The sequence below is a fragment of the Notothenia rossii genome, assembly GCF_949606895.1.
Source record: "Notothenia rossii genome assembly, chromosome: 3".
In the NCBI taxonomy this organism is placed as follows: Eukaryota; Metazoa; Chordata; class Actinopteri; order Perciformes; family Nototheniidae; genus Notothenia; species Notothenia rossii.
Window position 1 is genome coordinate 88,367,738 of NC_136901.1, and position 18,892 is coordinate 88,386,629.

Below are 18,892 nucleotides of genomic sequence, written 5' to 3' on the forward strand. Positions count from 1 at the left end.
TTGAACCCTTTTTAGGAGCCATGCATGTCTAGCTAGCATGTCTAGCTAGCATGTCCGTTCTTGCCAGTATAATTTGTCTTTGTCTTTTCTTTTCAGCAGTTAAAGCTTTCAGGATGTTTCAAGCCCGTGGGTCATTTCAAGGTTCCAGAGGTACCAGCTTTGCACAAATGCTCATGGAGAATATACCTGAGGAATCAAGACAGACTGAACCATCCAACCCTGCCGCAACGTCAAGCAAATATACTTCTTACAAACAAGGGAAGGGTTCGTATAAAAATGGTGAGTATAAGAATCTCATTTGCTTGTAACCTTAATGACCGTAGCAACATCTTTGACCCATCGGTTTTTATCAAAATGAACAAATCTGTACTGTAGTTTTTTTTTAAATCTGCTCTTTCTGCCCTGTTCTTATTTCACCAACAAAGGTTATGCCAAACCAACAGCTTCACCTAAAACACTGATTGAAATATACAAGCAAGGTGAGACAAACGCGATCTCTTTGATCCATCAGCTTGCCCATGTTTTGCAGTTCCACTTGGAGATGAAGGAGACAGTGACTCCAGGTACAAATACACCACTCGACATGTTTGTGAGCCTTCAGATATACTTCAGAGACCACTTGTTTCATTCATTTTCATTGTCATGTGACAATGAAAATCTTAGGTCACAGGCTCCTCCAACAGTGCAACACAATAAAACGTATAAAATAGTTCAAGTAAATAAAAATACAATTGAATATACAGTAATAGAAACAGAATATGATAGAAACTGTGCAGAAGAGTCTATATACAGTAATTCGAATATTGCTATATGATATATGTGAGTTGCAAACAGATGAATGTTATGTATGTTCTTTCAAAACTTCAGGTGTTTAACATTCTTATGGCCTGTGGGATGAATTGTTTTATTATTCAGTGATGCAAATTAGTCGTTTTTCGGCGCCACCCGCTTTTTTAAAGTTGTTTTGGGTGACTTGTGTAATTCGTTGAGAACCGAAGAGTTTTCGTTTTGCGGGGGGGGGGGGGGGGGTCCGTCAGTCCGTCCGTTAGTCCGTCCGACTGACGGACAACTTCTCACTTCAGAAAAGAAGAAGAAATCTATATCGCTAAATAATTAAACAAGCGAGTGCCGGTTTTTCCTGACCAAGGAAAGGTTCCTTGAACACAACACGAGTTCAATAATTTGTACGGCCCTCGGAGGATGAAAAAGTTTCCCCACCCCTGCTGTAAATAATAATAAAAACCCTTGATTTATAACTTAACATCTCTGTCTCCTATTGATCTGAGTATATTATAAAAAATAGCCAGTTAATTGAAGCATTATAGCACAGGCCTTTGTCAAAAGACTTTGTCTTTTGTATATTACGCTGTTTTTGTCCTGCTTCGAATAGTTCTCTCTTTTTTCACCATACCTGTGTTTGCATCACTGATTATTGTCAATGAAAGCCTTTTGTTTGATTATACAATGACAAAGCAAACTATTCATATATTGCCTAGGTTCAAATTCTAATCTGGTTTTATGACTCTAGCTCAGATCTTCACATGATTCCCAAATCTGACTGCGTACTAGTTTCTTTTGTAAAAGACAGCAAGAGGACTTCTCTCCAATCCATTCTTCTGTTGTTTCTCAGGCAATTTACCAGGGCTTTATTTTGCCTTTTGCGTGGTGATTGATGGGTTTGAGTACAAGACTGGTGTTGGAATATCAAAGAAGGAGGCTCGACTGAAAGCGGCACAGCTCGCTCTGACGGACCTGCTGCCCACCTTGTCTGACTTCCCTGAAGGAGCAGGTAAATGTCTAATACTGATCTAACAAAGTATTTCTGTAGCATACAGTTCCTGGAACGCCAAAGTGTAGTAACGGATCTCATCTTCATTCATTCTCATGTCTGTTTGTTTTTCTTAGATGCCCCTCCAACACTGCCAGTAAAAGAGGAGCCCTCCATCTCTGACCTTTATCCTTGTAAAGCCGATCATGGTACTGTAATTCTGGATTCTATTCGACGGGCATTATATATATATAAGTGGCATATTTTGTTCAGGTCTTGATCTCTCTTAAATGAAATATTGAAGTTGAATTTGAGGGGTTGTGTCCAAAGGGCGGTACTACAATTTCCATATCAGTCCGTGACGTCACTGGGCCCAGAAAGACTTTTCCCCATTGACTAACATTGGGAAAGAGACGTCTGTAAATCAACGGATACTTTTTTGTTAAACTACTATGAACTATTTTATAGCCCTTATTAGAATCATTCGGTCCTTAAAGTTTTAAAATGCACTAAAAGCCGAATCTAGATTTATTTTCTGTCTCCATGCATTCTACTGAGCCGAGAGTGGGGGGCGGGGCTTAAGGTGCCATGCTCTGTGAGCGAGCGCACATACGGGTTCTTCTGCTCTGACAGCTAGGCATGATGGGTAATCTGACGTTGGGCCATTTTGTCTTCATGCGCCAATGAGCAACTCTCATAGGAAAGAACGAGACCCCGCCTCCCACGCTGTATCCAGTTCTTATTATGCATCCATGGTTCTAACCTGTTGATATGGAGGTCAGGTGACTTGCGTCTGTTGAAGAACCCCTCTACTGTTTGGCCTGAAAAACGTGTTGGTTAGTCTGGCTGTATCTTTTAGAATGGCTGTGTTCGATAAAGTTAAAAGTTAGCACTCAAAATCCCTGTTTTATTTCATTTAAAAAACCTTTGCTCTGTAGTATTGCCAAAAAAACAAATATGAATCTTGACATATTTAAATACATGCTTTTTGAAGCAAAAAGGGGAAATTCATTGAATGCTGCTCCAGTAGATATGCACATTTCTATCTAACTTTTGTATACGTGGTGTCTTATATGTCATGCTGTTCAGAAAGAACAAGTCCTTTAAACCACCGGATTCCCAACGCTGTCAAGGATCAGCTCACTAAACTGATGAACAGCCACCCAGAGTTCACTGCCTGCGCTGGCACCACAGCAGCGTTCATCATACAGACTTGTAAGGGACCTCTCACAAACGCACAGTTAAATCAAACCTTTATTTTAAATGTGTGAATGAACCATAATATTGGAAGCAATAAGAGCTGTTTATATTTCATTGCTGTGAACATTTTTATAATCTTCACAAAATCTGTATTTATTGCATTTATTTGCTCATGGTACTTTGTCAACGGTCTTATGTGTACTAAATCTAATACTACAGACCTGCTCATTAGGAGTACAGATGTTTTTATAGCTCCATTAGCTCTGTTCAGAATATAAATCTCACACATGTATGCATTAACCTTTTTTACAAAATCCCTCTCCCTTTAGCCGGCGGATATGATGTGGTCGCTCTAGGCACTGGAAACTTTAATACCAAAGAGAGTACCTCGTTGACTGGACGTGTTGTGCATGATTCACATTCAGTGGTTACTGCAAGGCGATCTCTTATGAGGTAAGATATAGCCATGAGCCTGGGTGTGCATTATGTGGTTTGGGTCGTGTCATTGGCAAGAAAGGATTTCCTATGATGCAAGTATTTGATTACAGGAGATTATTTACTTTATATACAATATCTTGATCTAATCAACCGCTGAACAAAACTATATTTCAACTCCCGTGAATGACCAAAACAATTCAGGTTAAACCCCTTCAAATACTGACTGTTGTAAAATGTGTCACACAGCAGAACACTCATTTGATGAATACCTAATTTTCCAGTGTGGTTAGTAAGTGTGTCATATACTATATCGTGCATGGTGTCATCTGAAGATGTGGTGTTGTCAGTAGAGACATTATATTAGTGTTGATTATTGTTTGTGTGTTATTTAAATTGTCATCTATAGTTGTAAAATAACAAAATAGAATTCCAACAGGTTTAAAGATGCCTAATATTTCCCACGACTTATTACCACTTATATTATTGTACTAAATATGCAATCATTTGAACGCCAGTAGAGATTGATGGATTTACTTACCAACATTTAGCATGTCATTATTACGCGCTGGTGTCACATCAGGTATGTGTTAATAGGGAAACATGTTGGTTTATGTGTAATGCTTTGGTTGAGTACATTGTATTTCAAATAGAAGTTCTGGGAATATTCCTTTTTTTAACAATGTTGCTGTTTTGGAAATGGCTCACGTTCAGATTATTTTAACGGATTATTTATGTGGGAACCCACGGTGAACCCTTTTCCTTTTTAACAATGAAGGTCTTCAGCCCTTGACACTTTCACTTCACATTTCTCCGATGTTGCTCTAATCTAATGTTGTGCTGCCAGGTTTTTTTACCGGCACCTGCTGATGTTCTTCGGCAAATCGGCCAGTATGAAGGACAAGTCGATCTTCCAGCGGAGCAGCAGCAGCGGCCTCCTCACCCTGAACAGCGGCGTCAGCCTCCACCTCTACGTGAACCAGCTGCCAAAGGGAGCCGCTCAGGTCCCGTCCAAACTGTGAGTTAGGGCTGCACGATTTGGGCAAATAATCTAATTTCGATTTTTCTGACAGATATTGTGATTCGATTTGCGATATTTGTTTTTAAGCGACCCCAACGGAAGTTTATTGTAAAATGCGGCCATATCTCCGGCTAGGAAGGTCGTATCAACATGCTCCCGTCTCTAGCACCCCGCAGCCAGAGCTACGAGTGAAAGAACTAAAATTACATGGAACTTCCGTTGGGTTGCTTTAAAGTCAAGCTTCAGTTTCAGATTCACCCTGTAATAGAAACATGTGATGGAGCATTACTAACCTGACTCAGATGGTTTCACCAAACCATCGAGGAAAGCTCCATTGGAAGCCATTTGGAAAGGGGCAGGCACTTTCAAAAATACTTGGCAGGTGATTGGATCAATCTGTCTATCACCTTCTATCATGGGCCACTTCTGATTGGTTAATAATGTCTGGCATGTGGAGCACAGCACTTCTGATTGGTGTGGATGACTGACACACAAGAAGAACAACAAATAAAAAAGAATGAAAATGAAATACAAAAAAAATCGCAGGCTTTGCGATTTGATAATTGCATCATTTCAAATTTCGATTTAAAATTGATTAATCGTTCAGACCTACTTTGAGTGTTTGATCACTCGGCACCTTTTGAGACTGTTGGTCTAAGACGAAGGCAATGTGAGGCGATGCAAAAGTCGGCTCGGTCACTTCTGGTTCTTTTCTGTTTGTTTGAGGTGCTCACTGCTGTTTCTCAATAGGTACTTTAAACGAAGTGATGCTATAGAATCAAGGTTGCAAGTAAGGGGTACATTATTGGAAGTCGTTTTCCACTCAACCTAGGGCTGCTCAATTATTTGTATTTTAATCGCAATTATGAAAAAAACATCGAGAAAAAAAACGATTATTTAAATAATTTTTTTGTATTGGGTTTTCAGTTGAATTATACTTAAAGTTCAGGGTAATCAACTGTTAAAACATACTGTTCACTTTTTTTTTTTTTTTTTTTCAATTAATGGATGTTTTCAAAGTAAATGGATAATCGTTTTTAATAACAGTGATATCAATTATTGACCCAAATAATCGAGATTATGATTTTTGCCATAATCGAGCAGCCCTAAATCTCAACCTCAACCGGGCTGTGTTTATTACTCAGTTTGTCTTAACAGCCTAAATAAAAAGCTTCAATAGAATAAGATGTTATCCAGTGCTCTTCCTCAGCTCTGTGCTCTGTTCCCAGGCGTCTGAACCCACTCTCTATTTCGGCGTGGCAAGCCAACAACGAGATCAGCCTACACCTGTCAGTGGAGGGGAAGGTGATCAACTTTGACTTTTCCATCCACAAGGACTTTCTTTAATGATAAATGCAACACAAGTAAAGTTGTATATTGCTAAATGCGTCATGGGCTTATAATATAAACGGAAATGCAACTGTTGACTACAAAACTTTTTTTCATTTTTTTTTTTCAGGTGTTCTCTGTTTTCTCGTCAGCTTTTGATCACTCTGCCTCCAAAGTGGTTAGCATGTCCACCACAGACAAGCTCACTCAGTGGCAGGTGCTAGGATACCAGGGAGCCCTGCTCAGCCACTTCATTGAGCCCGTCTATGTGCAAAGCATCCTTATAGGCAAGTTGTGATCCTTTCGTGGTTGCCTAACAACCAGCAAAGACAGCTACCCTCTTGCATAAAACCTTAAAATGTCCCATTAAACGACATTTAAATGTGAAAAGCTTTTACTGTAAAAGAAGTATGGAACTTGTAATGCCTTACAAAGTCTTTGAAAGTAGCGTAGAGTACATACTTCTCCATAGTGACATAGAGCCCTGCATTTTCTCAAGGAAACCGTAGATCTAATAATGGGCCCTTACAGTATGTAATGATTCATGCAGTCTATATTCAGACTGCAAACACATTCCCCATCTATTAAATCCTCTGGTTGACCAAGAACAAGAACAGGTGTAGAAATAACCTACTCAAGTTTACAAACAGTCAATATTGTTAATATCTTCCATGGCACTCCTCTTTGAAAACTGGAAACTCCAGGATAGTTGTAATGGCTACGTATGAATATGCAAAAAACACCTACATGATAGATTCAATTCATCATCACTGATGGGTGACACTATTACATCACACACACACACACACACACACACACACACACACACACACACACACACACACACACACACACACACACACACACACACACACACACAGCTTTACAAACTAACTGCTGCAGCACATTATACTCTACTGTTAAAATTAGAAACCTTACATTTCATTTCCTAACTATCTTCACTAATCACACCTCTGGCCCCCTGAGTACCCTTTTTTTAAACCCACAATCATCTTAAATGCAGACACCAAAAAATACCCGTCTTCTTATTTAACACTTTGATAGAATAAGGATTGATTGAGTTCAATAATACAACATTCTCAAGTTATAGAAAGGGGTTGAAGTATGACTTAAAGGTCCCCTATGACGCTGTCTTTCATCAATATATTATAGGTCTCAGATATATACAAAACATGTCTCTGAAATGTTTGGCTCCAAACACCAAACAGATCATTGCAGCATTACCCATAATCCCCTCTGTTTCAGCCCTGTTTCAAAAGTGCTGATTCTCTGTCTGTTACTTTAGATGAAAATAAGGAGCCCCTCCCCACGCCCCTCTGAGAGAGATTTCGGTTACAAAGAACACAATAGGCGCGTTCACACCGCAGTACTTTTCCCACTTTAGTTCCGATATAGTTCCGAAATGTCGCGTTCACACCAAAAAGAGCCGGAACTAAAATGAGTTCATCAGAACCTTTTTACCCCCTTTTTCCGTCCCTGCTAGAGAGCAGGGACTTTCGTGGGAGAAAAAGGTTCCTGTGTCTGATTGGCTGGGCAGATTGCAAACCACGCCCCGTCAAACTCCCAAAAAGTCTTGTGAAGCCGCCATTTTATTATCCTTGCATTAGCATTATTAGCATTAGCCCAGCACACAGACGCAGAGAGACTAACTTATGGCAACACAAAAGAAAACATGGGAGCGGTGGAGATGAGGAGGTGTCGGCGTTCTGGCGATTTACTTTGAAGGCTTCAGTAGAAGCTGCTGGGAGTCCCAGCAGCTTCTACTGAAGCCAGTCCCCAACTCCGGGGACTTCCGGCCGGCGACTAAGTGGCAGTATATGTTGTGAAGTGGTTTGCGGCCTGCAAGTAAACCCAAAGCAGAAGAAGAAGTAGTGACGTCAGCGGCTTCATTGCCTAATCCTCCCTCAGGGACTTATTCCGGTGTGAACGCGGTCTGTACTTAGTTCATGAGAACTAAAGAGTTCTCATTAACTAAGTTCTGATGAACCTTTGTGGGAAAAGTACTGCGGTGTGAAAGCGCCTAATGGTGCTCTATGAGGAGATTCAGGTGGGGGGGGGGGGGGAGATTGCTGATTGGCGATTGGCTACTGGTTACACAAGCAAAACATCATTATGACATCATAAAGTGGCCAAAATCTGATCAGCTCATTTTCAGACAGGTTTTTATATGAATGGATCCGGACAAAAAGAGAGAATCCTTTTTTCCTGAAACTTTCAGAATCTCTTTACACAGAGGGGACACGTGTTGATGTAGAAGAGACATCAAAAAGTGGATTTTGCATAATAGGTGACCTTTTAACATGTGTATTTGCTAAAATATATTTACTTTTAAAATCATAAATCTTATAGGTGACGCTTGCTGCACTGACGTCCGTGGCATGAAGATCTCTGTGAGCCAGCGTGTGGAGGGCGTCACCTCCCTGCTGCCCATGTTCTACTGCATGATGAGACCCCACATCAGCCTGGTGCCCTCTGTGGCCACCAACAGCTCCGACGGAAGGCAGTTCACCTACGGTGTCAACTGGAGCGAAGGAGACAGAACCCTGGAGGTGGTGGATGGCCTGGAGGGCAGGGCCATAGCAGAGTAAGGATCACTTAATAGGATATTGACAGTAGGGATGCCAGAAACTGACCGTGATCAAAATCGGACAGCCCTGGCGAATATTAATCGATTATCCGTCGCCGCCGGGAGAGAATTTTTTTTTTTTATAGCGACAAACAAACTGGTGGTGTGACCAATGGCCATTTACAATTATTATTAGCATTAGTCTATGTTTTGGTTGAAACTAAGCCAGGAAAAAAAAGAACATAAATGATAATAAAAATATATATAAATAAAATCGAATTTTTAAATAATAATCTTCGGTTATGGAGACTAACGAATAATCGCTGGCATCCCTAATTGACAGTTGGGTGTCAAGTGTGGTGACAAAAATGTGCATGAGGCTATTCTGTCATATTTGCTCACAAAGGGGTTGGGTGTGATGGGGTTTTCTGTGCTAAAAACGTTTAGATTGGATTGCAATTATTGAATATAAAATGTCACGTCGGAGCTTACTGTCACGGTGTAATGAACCAGAAAAAAAAAGTGATAACTGGGTGATTTTATTTATTTTGAAATTAGAAGCAACGCAGCCTGGAAATCTTGTGAGTGTTCCTCAGTTTGAAAAGTCCCCTTGTCTATGAGCTGTGTAGCAATCTTCTTTCTGATTCCACTATGTGTTAGCCTTGTCTGGGATTACATCGAATGTTTTACTTTACATGGATTATCTTGTCGTAGGTCTCCCTTCAAGAGTGGCAGTGCTCTCGCTAGCCGCCTGTGCAAAGCGGCGATGACGCACCGCTTCAAGATGGTGGCCAAAGTGGCCCAGAGGCCGGAGCTGCTGGCAGTGAGCTCCTACAGCAAGGCCAAGGTAACACTCAAATGGTTTCAGATTCAAAGGCTGAGAACTAACGTTATTATAACAGCATGGTATATTGTGCTTCACATAAAAAATGAAACTAATAATTAACCTTTAAAATATAAATTACATTTTACACGAAAGTAAAACTAGCGGTATCAACAGCAGAAGCTCCGGTAAGGAGTTTGTATGTGTGTGTCAGAAGGATCCCACCCTTTGGATTTCCTGCCCGACAGAATTCACTTAATGACCGGACACAGCTCTGAATGAAGTGTGACGGGTTTTCCTACCGACGCGAATCACACGCAGCGCAGAGTTGGAGTTTTTCTTTCTTTTTTTAGTCGACACATTTTTTTTTCAAAGTCACAATTGTAATATAGCATTAAAGAAGACCTATTCTGCTCATTTTCAGGTTCATATGTGTATTTTGTCTCTACTGTGACATGTCTCCATGCTTTAATGTTCAAAAAGCTCTTTATTGTTCTCATACTGCCTGTGCTGCAGCACCTCTTTTCACCCTCTGTCTGAAACCAGAGCCCAGTCTGCTTTGATTGGTTAGCTGGCCGGCTCTGTTGTGATTGGTCAACCACTTAGAGTAACATAACCACATTATGTTACGGAAGAAGTAATCAAAGGAGTCCAATGGAGGAGTTTCAGGCAGGTGTGGAGTGTGTGGGAGATAACTCCCTCTGGTGGGAACTTTCGGGTTATCCTTTGCAGATTATTTACATGCACACAATCCTACATACCCGACTATAGGAAAGGGCAAACTCCAAAAAGCATAATGTTCCTACAGTTATCCTCTGTTTAACTATATTTAGTATGGAAAGCAGACTGTTTATGTTCAGATTAATCCACACACTTGCATGGCTTAAAGGTGTAGTAGGTAATTAACTTCAGAAACACTTGTTATATTCCATGGAATGCTCTTAACATCCCGATAGCAATGAATACATTAAATGCTTTGACAATAAATACATAAAAAAATGTCATCTCTGGAAGCCGTGGCGCTGTAAAAAGCACGACCAATCATCTGAGCCGGCCCTGCTAAAATAACTGGATGGCCTACCTGCCTGTCAGCCTTCCATCTGTGCACAAACTTATCTCGTGCCCTCATTGGTCATGTGTGCGTTCGTGTGTGTTGGAGGAGGGGCTCTGTGAGGAAGTCTGAAGGAAGAGGCAGATTTTTTTCGGCTTCGAACTTTCAAATTCTAGCGCACTCGAGCTTCTCCATTCTACCTTGAACTCTAAATTGATATTTGGAATGGATTTTGTGAATTTGTTTTGAGAGAAGTGTTCTGCAGAATTTGTTTTTTTTATACTTGTGTTATGTCACCGCAGACGATGGCCAAGGCGTATCAGGAGGCAAAGAACGTGCTGAAGGCGTACCTGCTGCAGCAAGGCTACGGTGCCTGGCCGGTCAAGGTGTCTGCGAGTGATAACTTCAGAATGTGAAGACAAACACATTATCTCGAGAGAACAAAACCTGTGTTGAAGAATTAATGTTCACATGGTTGCTGTGTGACTTTACCGTAATGCTAATGTGATTTCCAAAGGGATTAAAGTCAATCACTGTTAATGTTGAAGAGCTATTTTGGGTTAGTTGAATTTGTCTTTGGTGTTTTACCGTCAGATTTAGTTTTGATTTTCACAAAAGGAATACGAATGCTTTAAAAGTTTGTAACGTAGCCATTTGTAGAGGCAAACTAATTGTTACAGCCCTAACGCTTTTATCTGGGAAATAGTTGTGCTTCCTTATGTGCATGGTGATAAGTGATTTACAAAAATTACATTTTGCCAATGTGTTGGAAATGTGCATGTTCAATATTACTTTCTGAATCAAGATTTTACTTGAATTGTAATTTAGTATAATGAGTAAGTTATGGTTGTTGCATAAACATTTAAAGTTTGTCTTAAATTACTGTTTTGTGAGAACAACCTCTTTTTGACTTATCCCTTGCTGCTGAACAGTATGTGTGCCTAAGTGAGCCATGGCTAATGCTCAATGATGGAACAAATAAATAAAACCAAACCATAGTTCAAATGTTTGTGTTTGGCACGTGTTAATTTAGCAGGAACACTTACATGACCAAAAAACACTTGTTTCTCTATATCTCCAAACATTCAATTAACGGTGTGTTTTTGGGGCTCTGTTATTGACATGAATGACGAAGCCCTTTGACTATGCTAAAAGAAGAAAGCAAAGTAAATAACATCAACTTCACTCAGACCCCATTTACACGCAAACGAACCAAATACGATATCAAAAGTCTCCCGTTCACACGGAAGCGCTGGAGACGCTGTAGTACTTTTTCCGGGCCTGTAAGTGGCGCCACAAAATACACCAAAAGCAGCGAAGAAGACCCCCGAGCATGGTTGCCATGGTTGACCTTCTGTATATGCCCCGCGGTGGATTGAGCAACATGTAGTTCTCCATGTCCACTTGTTGCTGATGGTTGTGGTAGAGGAGCTGTAGATTTGGCACTAACGAGCAGCAGAGGTGGGGAGAGGCGGGGCTATGGCTTCATCGTTATCAGGAAATGATCGTATAGGACGTACACACAGAGCCGTTTGCCCCCCAGAGCGTTCCGTCCGCAGATCTATCCACCTTGGGACTCGTTATGGTTTGCAGGGTCCGTTTCCGCGTGTCCGTTACGACCTCGTGTGAACGAACGGGCTATACCAACGAGAGAAAAGTAGCGGATACAACCCGTTTGCGTTCTCGTGTAAACGGCACATCAGAGGCTAAGTCTTATTGGCCCCCTGCACCTTCGGGCCCATTGCTAACCCACCACTGCTGCTTTGTTGCAATTCACCTAGAAAACGGGAATATTTAGAGAATTATTTGCATTTCTTTTTAATACTGCATTTTATTAGGAAGTGATGATTTCCTATCTTTTCAAGGGGCCGTCTAATGTGTGGCTTGTCCCTGAATTCAAACCTGTTGACCCCGATGTTGATGCAAACTGTTTCACTCGGTTATTATACACATACAGGAAATGCTTTGGTTTCCTGCGTGTGCAATGCAGTGGATCTTCTACTCTTTAAGTGTTGATCAGTCTTTGTGAATGGAGAGATGGGTTTACTTCCCATTGGTTTGGGCAACAGAAGGAATTACTGGGAACTTTTTCCCAAAGGATCAAGCCTGTCAGGTGCATGTACATTTTTATTTGTCTCTTTTATATATGTTGTTGCTTACACATGACATGATATGCAGAGTCTGATCTTTAATGCAGTGCAACCAACCCTTATGGCATCTTAACACACACTGTTAGGTTTTATGTTACTTTGGCCATTTATTACAATTATAATAGGATTAGTTTCATGTGGATAGTGATCAGGTTCTGCTCTGTATGTGCAGATCCACAGAGTTCACGTCCTGCTGAAGCATTGCATAGTTGTTGTTTTTAAGTTAGAAGGTAACATTTTGATAAAGAAAAACATTGGCTACTCTGTAAATCAGACGGGGGAAGTATCCTAAAAACAATATTGTAGTAGTTTGATCTTGCCTGAATCTTCTATATTTAATTAAATCACAAACTATAATGCTTAATGTGTGCACTTGTGCAGATCAATGCAATTCCTATTCATCTTTGTATGTGGTCAGTTATAGGTCAGGAAGGGCCTGGTGTTGTCGAATGTCACTGGGATATAGACAATATGACTGACACTTATTTAAGTTGTAATATTGTTCCACAGAGAAGCAGATTCATATAGTGTGAACATGTATGTGAGCACAGCCTTTTTTTCTGCCGCTGAGGTGATGCTAGTAGTTTTAGAGATAAACAGGATATGCAACTCTCTTGATGTGGTTACACCTTGAAAACATTTCAGACCAGAGCTCTTAGAAAGCCGTGCACCTATACTGAGGATGTGTGACAGTAGTAATGTGCTGCATTCTCGTAAATTGTGGCTGGATTAAGATCTCAAACTGCCTCTGGGCGCCCGCTGCAAGTTTATAACCCAAATAATGATCATGGTTATTTTGGTCAATATTGAGATCACAAATAGTCATCATAATTCAATATGTTCCTATTTTTTTTTTTAATAAAAAGTGCTCTGCTTTCACTTTCATATTGTGCTACATGCTAATTAACAAACCTTTGCATCAAAATACTTCTTAAAACAGTGTTTTCTTCACCTGTATCTTCTGCTCTCTGTTGTATAGTTCACTTCAATTCGGAACCACAAGCACAACATTTACACGGTTCCTGCGGAGTCTTACATTTGATAATCAGAATTTAAGGGCTTAAAAAGTCTTAAATATGATCAAAAAAATAAGAAAGGTCTTAAATATGATTTAGAACAGTGGTTCTCAACTGTTGGGTCGCGGACCCGTTTCGAGATGTGTGAGTGAAGAAAAACCGTAAACGGTTTTGAAAACTTCAGATCAGAATCAAGATTTTTGCCGGAAGTCCCCACGGAGAATAACTTTTTGGTTGAACTCTTCTTTATACATTCATGGGTACAAATTCAGAAACAAATGAACACATAATGAAATATGACCCCCGGTTTGATGATTGACAGGTCACAGAACAATGAGGGCTATCTACCCTTACCCACAATTTAAAGTAAGTCACACAGACTATCTCCTCTTTACTCTTCTCGCAGCAAGATGTCAGAACAAAGTGAAAAACAAACAATGGCATAAAATATTATTAAAATGTCGGGTAGTAATAAATGTATTTATTTTCTTCTCAGTGTACCAGAATGCGTAGTTTGTATGTTGGTATTTCTAAAAATCTCCTGGGGGAGAATCCCGCCAGACCGCCCTTCTGGGGTCGGGTTTTCAACATGTGTGCCTTTTTTATGTTTTACAGTTCTTAAAATCTATTCAAAGTGGTCTTAAAAAGGTTTTAAATTTGAGTTGGTGAAACTTGCAGGAACTCTGATTTAGGAACATGTAATTAAAGCGGGCTACACATTTTTAGAAGTCTAGACAATCATGTTGTCATCGTGGGAAGCCAACATTCCTACTTTTTGAATTACTGAAAACCTGTAGTGTAGTGTTTTGTATTTGAATCACAACGACCTGACCCTGCTGACTCATTCTAAAGGTGTCCATTGTCCAGTGTACATCACTGAGTCATGCATTGGGAATTATTTACGGATCGGTGGTTGGTTTACTTTGGCAGTATCATTAAACACAAGGTCATTACTAGGGTTGGGAACCAAAACTCGGTTCCATATGAGAACCGATAAGAAAATGCCGGGTACCAGTACAAAATAATCTTTCGGTTCTGCTTAACGGTTCCTAAACGCGGTAGATCCTGTATTCCACCGGGTCCGTCTGCGCTGCGGTGACCCGGTTGAATACATAGCGGACTGGCCATCTGTGTGTTCTGGAGAATCACAGAACGGCCGGTCGTCAGCGGGCCGTTGACGGCGGCTCGGTCCGCTGGCGGCCGGCACCGCCCTTAATTTTTTTAAACGGCATCATGTAAGTTATGCTGACAGGCGACAGAGGTCCACAGTTGCCCCGCAGCGAGGCTCCCCCCGCCCTTCCGTAGACAGTTCACAAGCTCAGTCACTTCATAACACCAAAGATGGATCGCGGTAAACGCTCTAAAGTGATGCTCCACTACACTCAAAAAGAAAAAGACAAGGCACAGTGTAATGCCTGTTAATAGCTTGCCAAAGGCATAGCTCAGTTCAAATAAAGCAAAGCTATTGTGCAATACATTTGTATTGCATGTATATTTTTTTATTTTTAAAAATGTCAGTTAAAGCTTAAAAGAATAAAGATATTTTTGTTATCTAAATGTTTGACCTCTTTCTTTTACAATTTTGGAATCGAAACGGGGAATTGATAAGAACCGGAATCGATAAGAATCAGAATCGATACTTTTCAAACGATACCCCATCCCTAGTCATTACATCATTTTAACATAGAACCATACATTAAACTAAACCTCAATAGCAGGTACGTACTTTCAAAACAACCCTGAAGAGTTTTTTTTGTTAAGCTATGTAAAGTAAATATGGAGTCAAGTCGTCCTGAGCAAATATTTAAGTCAAAAAGGGAGTTCAAACTTGCCCAAATGAGCCATCCAAAGTATGAACAATCCTTTCCTCAGCTTAACAGCTTTAGTTGACTTCCATACATTATACTTATCATATGATCTGTGTTAAAACCCATTCACAATAATATTCTGGTGATACAATCTTCAGATGAGAAAAAAATTAATAAGTAAGTACAACTTTATTTATTTTGCACCCTTTTCAACTTGAATGTACAAAGTGCTTTACATAAAGTACACAATACAACTATACATGTAGAATAAAAGGCATAAAACACAGCAAGTGAAAGATAGGATAAAACATCAATGAATGATGGCTACAGAGTCACCTCCTCAGACACCCTGTCGGAAAAGGTGAGTCTTTAGCTACCCCTTAAAAATCTCCACTGAGACAGATGCTCTCAGTTTCTGGGGGAGTTCATTCCAAAGCCTTAATAAATATATTTTGTTGAAGGCCATGACAATCAACCTTTGTCGTGTCGCAGTTAAGTGCACTTGCTTCAAAATATTCTTCTTCTGTGTAACAGACAGATAAATCCTGCTAATGATGATGGAGATGATGAAGTGTAGATTTGTTGGAGGACCTGACAACTATCTGATCAATAGGTAACTTTAAAAAACCTTTGCTCTCTGGGACTGTCTGCATTAGCTCCTGAAATGACTTGACAATGAATGACTCACTGACTTGATTTTCCACATTCATTCTTCTCATGGACTGCGTTTATTTGCCCCTGACGTAGAGGAAGCTCAGCCTCCCACAGAGGCCGCACATCTCCTCCCTTCCCACTTCCATTGCGTGCTGAAGTTAAGAGGGGAAATCTGCCTCTGACTATACAATACGCGTATGTTAATAACAGATTCTTATTCAATTAAGTCTCCAATAAGTAACAAAGGGCTAAACGAGCAGTTTGCACAACATCTTTTATTACTAGGACATTTTTATACATACACAATATCTTTTGACATACATCAAATAAATAATAATAAATACTTAAATATAAATTCAAAGCTTTATAGGAGTGTGTTTATCAAATCCGTTGTCATTGCTGAAAATTGAGAACTTTGAAATCCAGTTTACAGCAGATCGTGTAGAAATTAAAGATAAATAAACTCAATTTAAGAAATGCATAAATTATTGGTAGTAAAAGTAAAACAGTATGCGTAGCCGTTTCTTCAGATTGCAATGATATGGCTATAAATATAAATATTTCAGAGCAGTGTTCAGAGTCATCGCATCTCTAAAAACAGATTTACCGGAGATCACTCGTGTAGATGTTGTTTGACTACATAAATCTTTTAGATACTCAGATATAATCACGAACAGTCCTTCTGCTTCAGAACCAATGGTCGACCATGTCAGATCACAGCATGTAGTTGTCCATTCTTTGCATTTCATGATCACGAGGAATAAACACGTTGAAGTAAAGATTTCAATGCCTCCGCAAACTCAACGAAAGGCTTTTTTCCGTATCCCTCACAGGCACATTCGTGGGAGTGGGTCAGTCCCTATACAGAAAAGACGATTTTAAGAATATTGTTTCTTGTGGTCACAATTATTTTCATCATTGGCACTTGGTTTGACACCACAGCACGCTGAAGTACTTACCAGGTAATTTCTTGAGCGTTTGTCGACCAGGAAGCCCAAGGCATCGATGGAGTCGGCCATGTACTCATTAGAGTCTTCACATTCCGTCTTGGCTGTTCCACTGAGTTCTCTCCTCATGCAATCCAGAGCATCGGTAATGCAGTGTGTCTGTGTGTGAGAGAGATGTTTTAGCTTTCTTTCACTGCTCTGACTCAGGCTGACTTGTGGCCACACTCAGAGAATAGAGCAAATACAAGCTGTGTGTAACGCATCAACACCTGACAAGCTCGTTTCCTGTACTAGAGAACCTTTACATGTGGTTAACAAAAGCTCATCTTTACACTGACACTTCTTTGATGCTGGGGAGTCCCAACATCACCTTTTTTTATTTTTTATTGTTATTACTCTTGGAATACATCAATACATTTGAAAGAATTAAACAAAAAAAGAATAAAAAATGCCCTTACCTTCACATTTGTTGGAGCATAGAACCTTGAATCTTCATCCTGTGGACAGAAATAACATTATTATTATTATTATTATTATTATATCAGAAATATGTGAGAAACTTCACGTTACCCTTAAAATCACTTACACATGTAACGTTTCTCTTCATCTCTTGGATACGGTAGTCTGCAATGGGTGCCGAGTTTGCTTGTTGGCAGAAGATTAAAGTTATCCAAAAGGCAATCCTAATGAAGTGCTCCATGTTCAGTTTGAAGGCTTGGCAGAGTGATAAGCAAGTTGTCTAGTGACAGTGTTGTATTGGTTTACTTCACCCCCCTGCCTGTATTCATTTATATAGCTGTGGGGTGGAAAGGGTGGGCTGAAAATGTTGTGTATCACCTAATGCATACAGCGTTGTTTTTCCTTCAGATGACACTTGGAATTTTTTTTGTTGTAATGCTACTACAACATGGTAAAATCCCTATTCTAGCACAGCATTCAACTTTTGAAAGTAGGTTGGCTCTGTGTTTGTGGGCGGTGCGTTTGTGTTTGTATTCTCTGCTTGCTCTTGCTCTCTAAGCTCTACTTCTGTTATTCACAATTAATGAGATGTAGTGTCAAATGATTCACACATGGCTGTATGTGATTCACAATTAAATAGCTCACTAAAAGTAACTTGAAAAACCTGCTGTGATGAGTGAATGCTGTGTGCCCTTGTGATCAGCATGATTTTGTTTATTTGTTTAAATTAGTCCAGCAAACTAAATGCACTTCAATCATTGAGTTAGAAAGAGAAGTGGAACAAATGGAAAGAACAATAACGTACAGTTGGTACAAAAAATGTAATGCAAGTTCTACAAATCACAAAATATAAAGACTTCACATCAAGAAAATAACTTTAACCACTATATGGTTATTGAACTGTGACACATCACTTGACTGACCATAATCACTGCATTACATACATCAGGATTCGTACGGGTGCTTGAAATCCTTGAAAATTCTTGAAAAGTGCTTGAATTTGACTTTGGAAAAGGTGTAAGAACCCTGAAACATGCATCGCCCCGTTATCAGTGGCGAATATTGACCAAATGTTGCGGTTAGAAAACCTTTTAATGGTCATAGGGAAACTTTTAAAATAAGACTTAACAGCTTAAAACCTCTTGAGCCCGAGCCCAGATGCAACATCTTGCAAGAAACAGCGCCTCAAGGCTTCTTAACATTTGTGGCGGCGTTTTAATCCTAGTCTACATTTAATAGCCACCTCTGTCGGGGGTTGTGGGTTTTGACGCGCCACTCTTTGTTTCCAAACAAATGTAGCGGAGACGTAGTTGAATTAGATGAGCTTTATTCATTGGTCCAGACGGCATAGAAACAGGAGGATACATTTCTTCGCTTCATAGTAAATAAAAGTTATTGGTCTCAAAAAGAACACGGTCAAAAGACTTTTCCGCTTCCCCGTCTCATCACCATCAGCCGTGTCCTATTAACCTACCATATATAGGCATATAGCCATGCACGTGATACTGATGCATATTTCATAACACATAACTGAGCCTTAAATTAATATATTTTAGTGTGACTCACAAAAATAACTGATTAATTAAGAGTTTAATCTACTTATTATTATTATTATTATTATTATTATTATTATTATTATTATTA

At 39.9% G+C, this 18,892-nt stretch overlaps 3 protein-coding genes across 3 annotated transcripts in view; 2 read left to right on the plus strand and 1 right to left on the minus strand.

Annotated features, from left to right (window-relative positions):
- The first annotated feature begins 236 nt into the window (after positions 1-236).
- adad1 (adenosine deaminase domain containing 1 (testis-specific)) lies at positions 237-11,219 on the plus strand. The gene is made up of 12 exons (XM_079672014.1): positions 237-279; positions 426-563; positions 1,631-1,789; positions 1,906-1,977; positions 2,858-2,983; positions 3,298-3,421; positions 4,251-4,421; positions 5,654-5,729; positions 5,884-6,040; positions 8,124-8,358; positions 9,055-9,187; positions 10,517-11,219. Exons 2-12 carry the CDS (start codon positions 542-544, stop codon positions 10,628-10,630), a joined length of 1,389 nt encoding a protein of 462 aa, XP_079528140.1. The 5' UTR covers positions 237-279; positions 426-541; the 3' UTR covers positions 10,631-11,219.
- Positions 11,220-12,210: 991 nt separating this feature from the next.
- LOC307033613 (uncharacterized protein) overlaps positions 12,211-18,892 on the plus strand; it is a 51,568-nt gene continuing 44,886 nt past the window's right edge. Inside the window, exon 1 of the mRNA XM_079672151.1 lies at positions 12,211-12,327. Coding sequence (XP_079528277.1) covers positions 12,252-12,327 — 76 coding nt within the window. The 5' untranslated portion in view covers positions 12,211-12,251. The remainder of the gene's footprint in view (positions 12,328-18,892) is intronic.
- On the minus strand, positions 16,121-17,545 carry LOC307033951 (uncharacterized protein). The gene is made up of 4 exons (XM_079672585.1): positions 17,376-17,545; positions 17,248-17,286; positions 16,802-16,948; positions 16,121-16,701 (listed from the first exon to the last, which is right to left on the minus strand). Exons 1-4 carry the CDS (start codon positions 17,487-17,489, stop codon positions 16,594-16,596), a joined length of 408 nt encoding a protein of 135 aa, XP_079528711.1. The 5' UTR covers positions 17,490-17,545; the 3' UTR covers positions 16,121-16,593.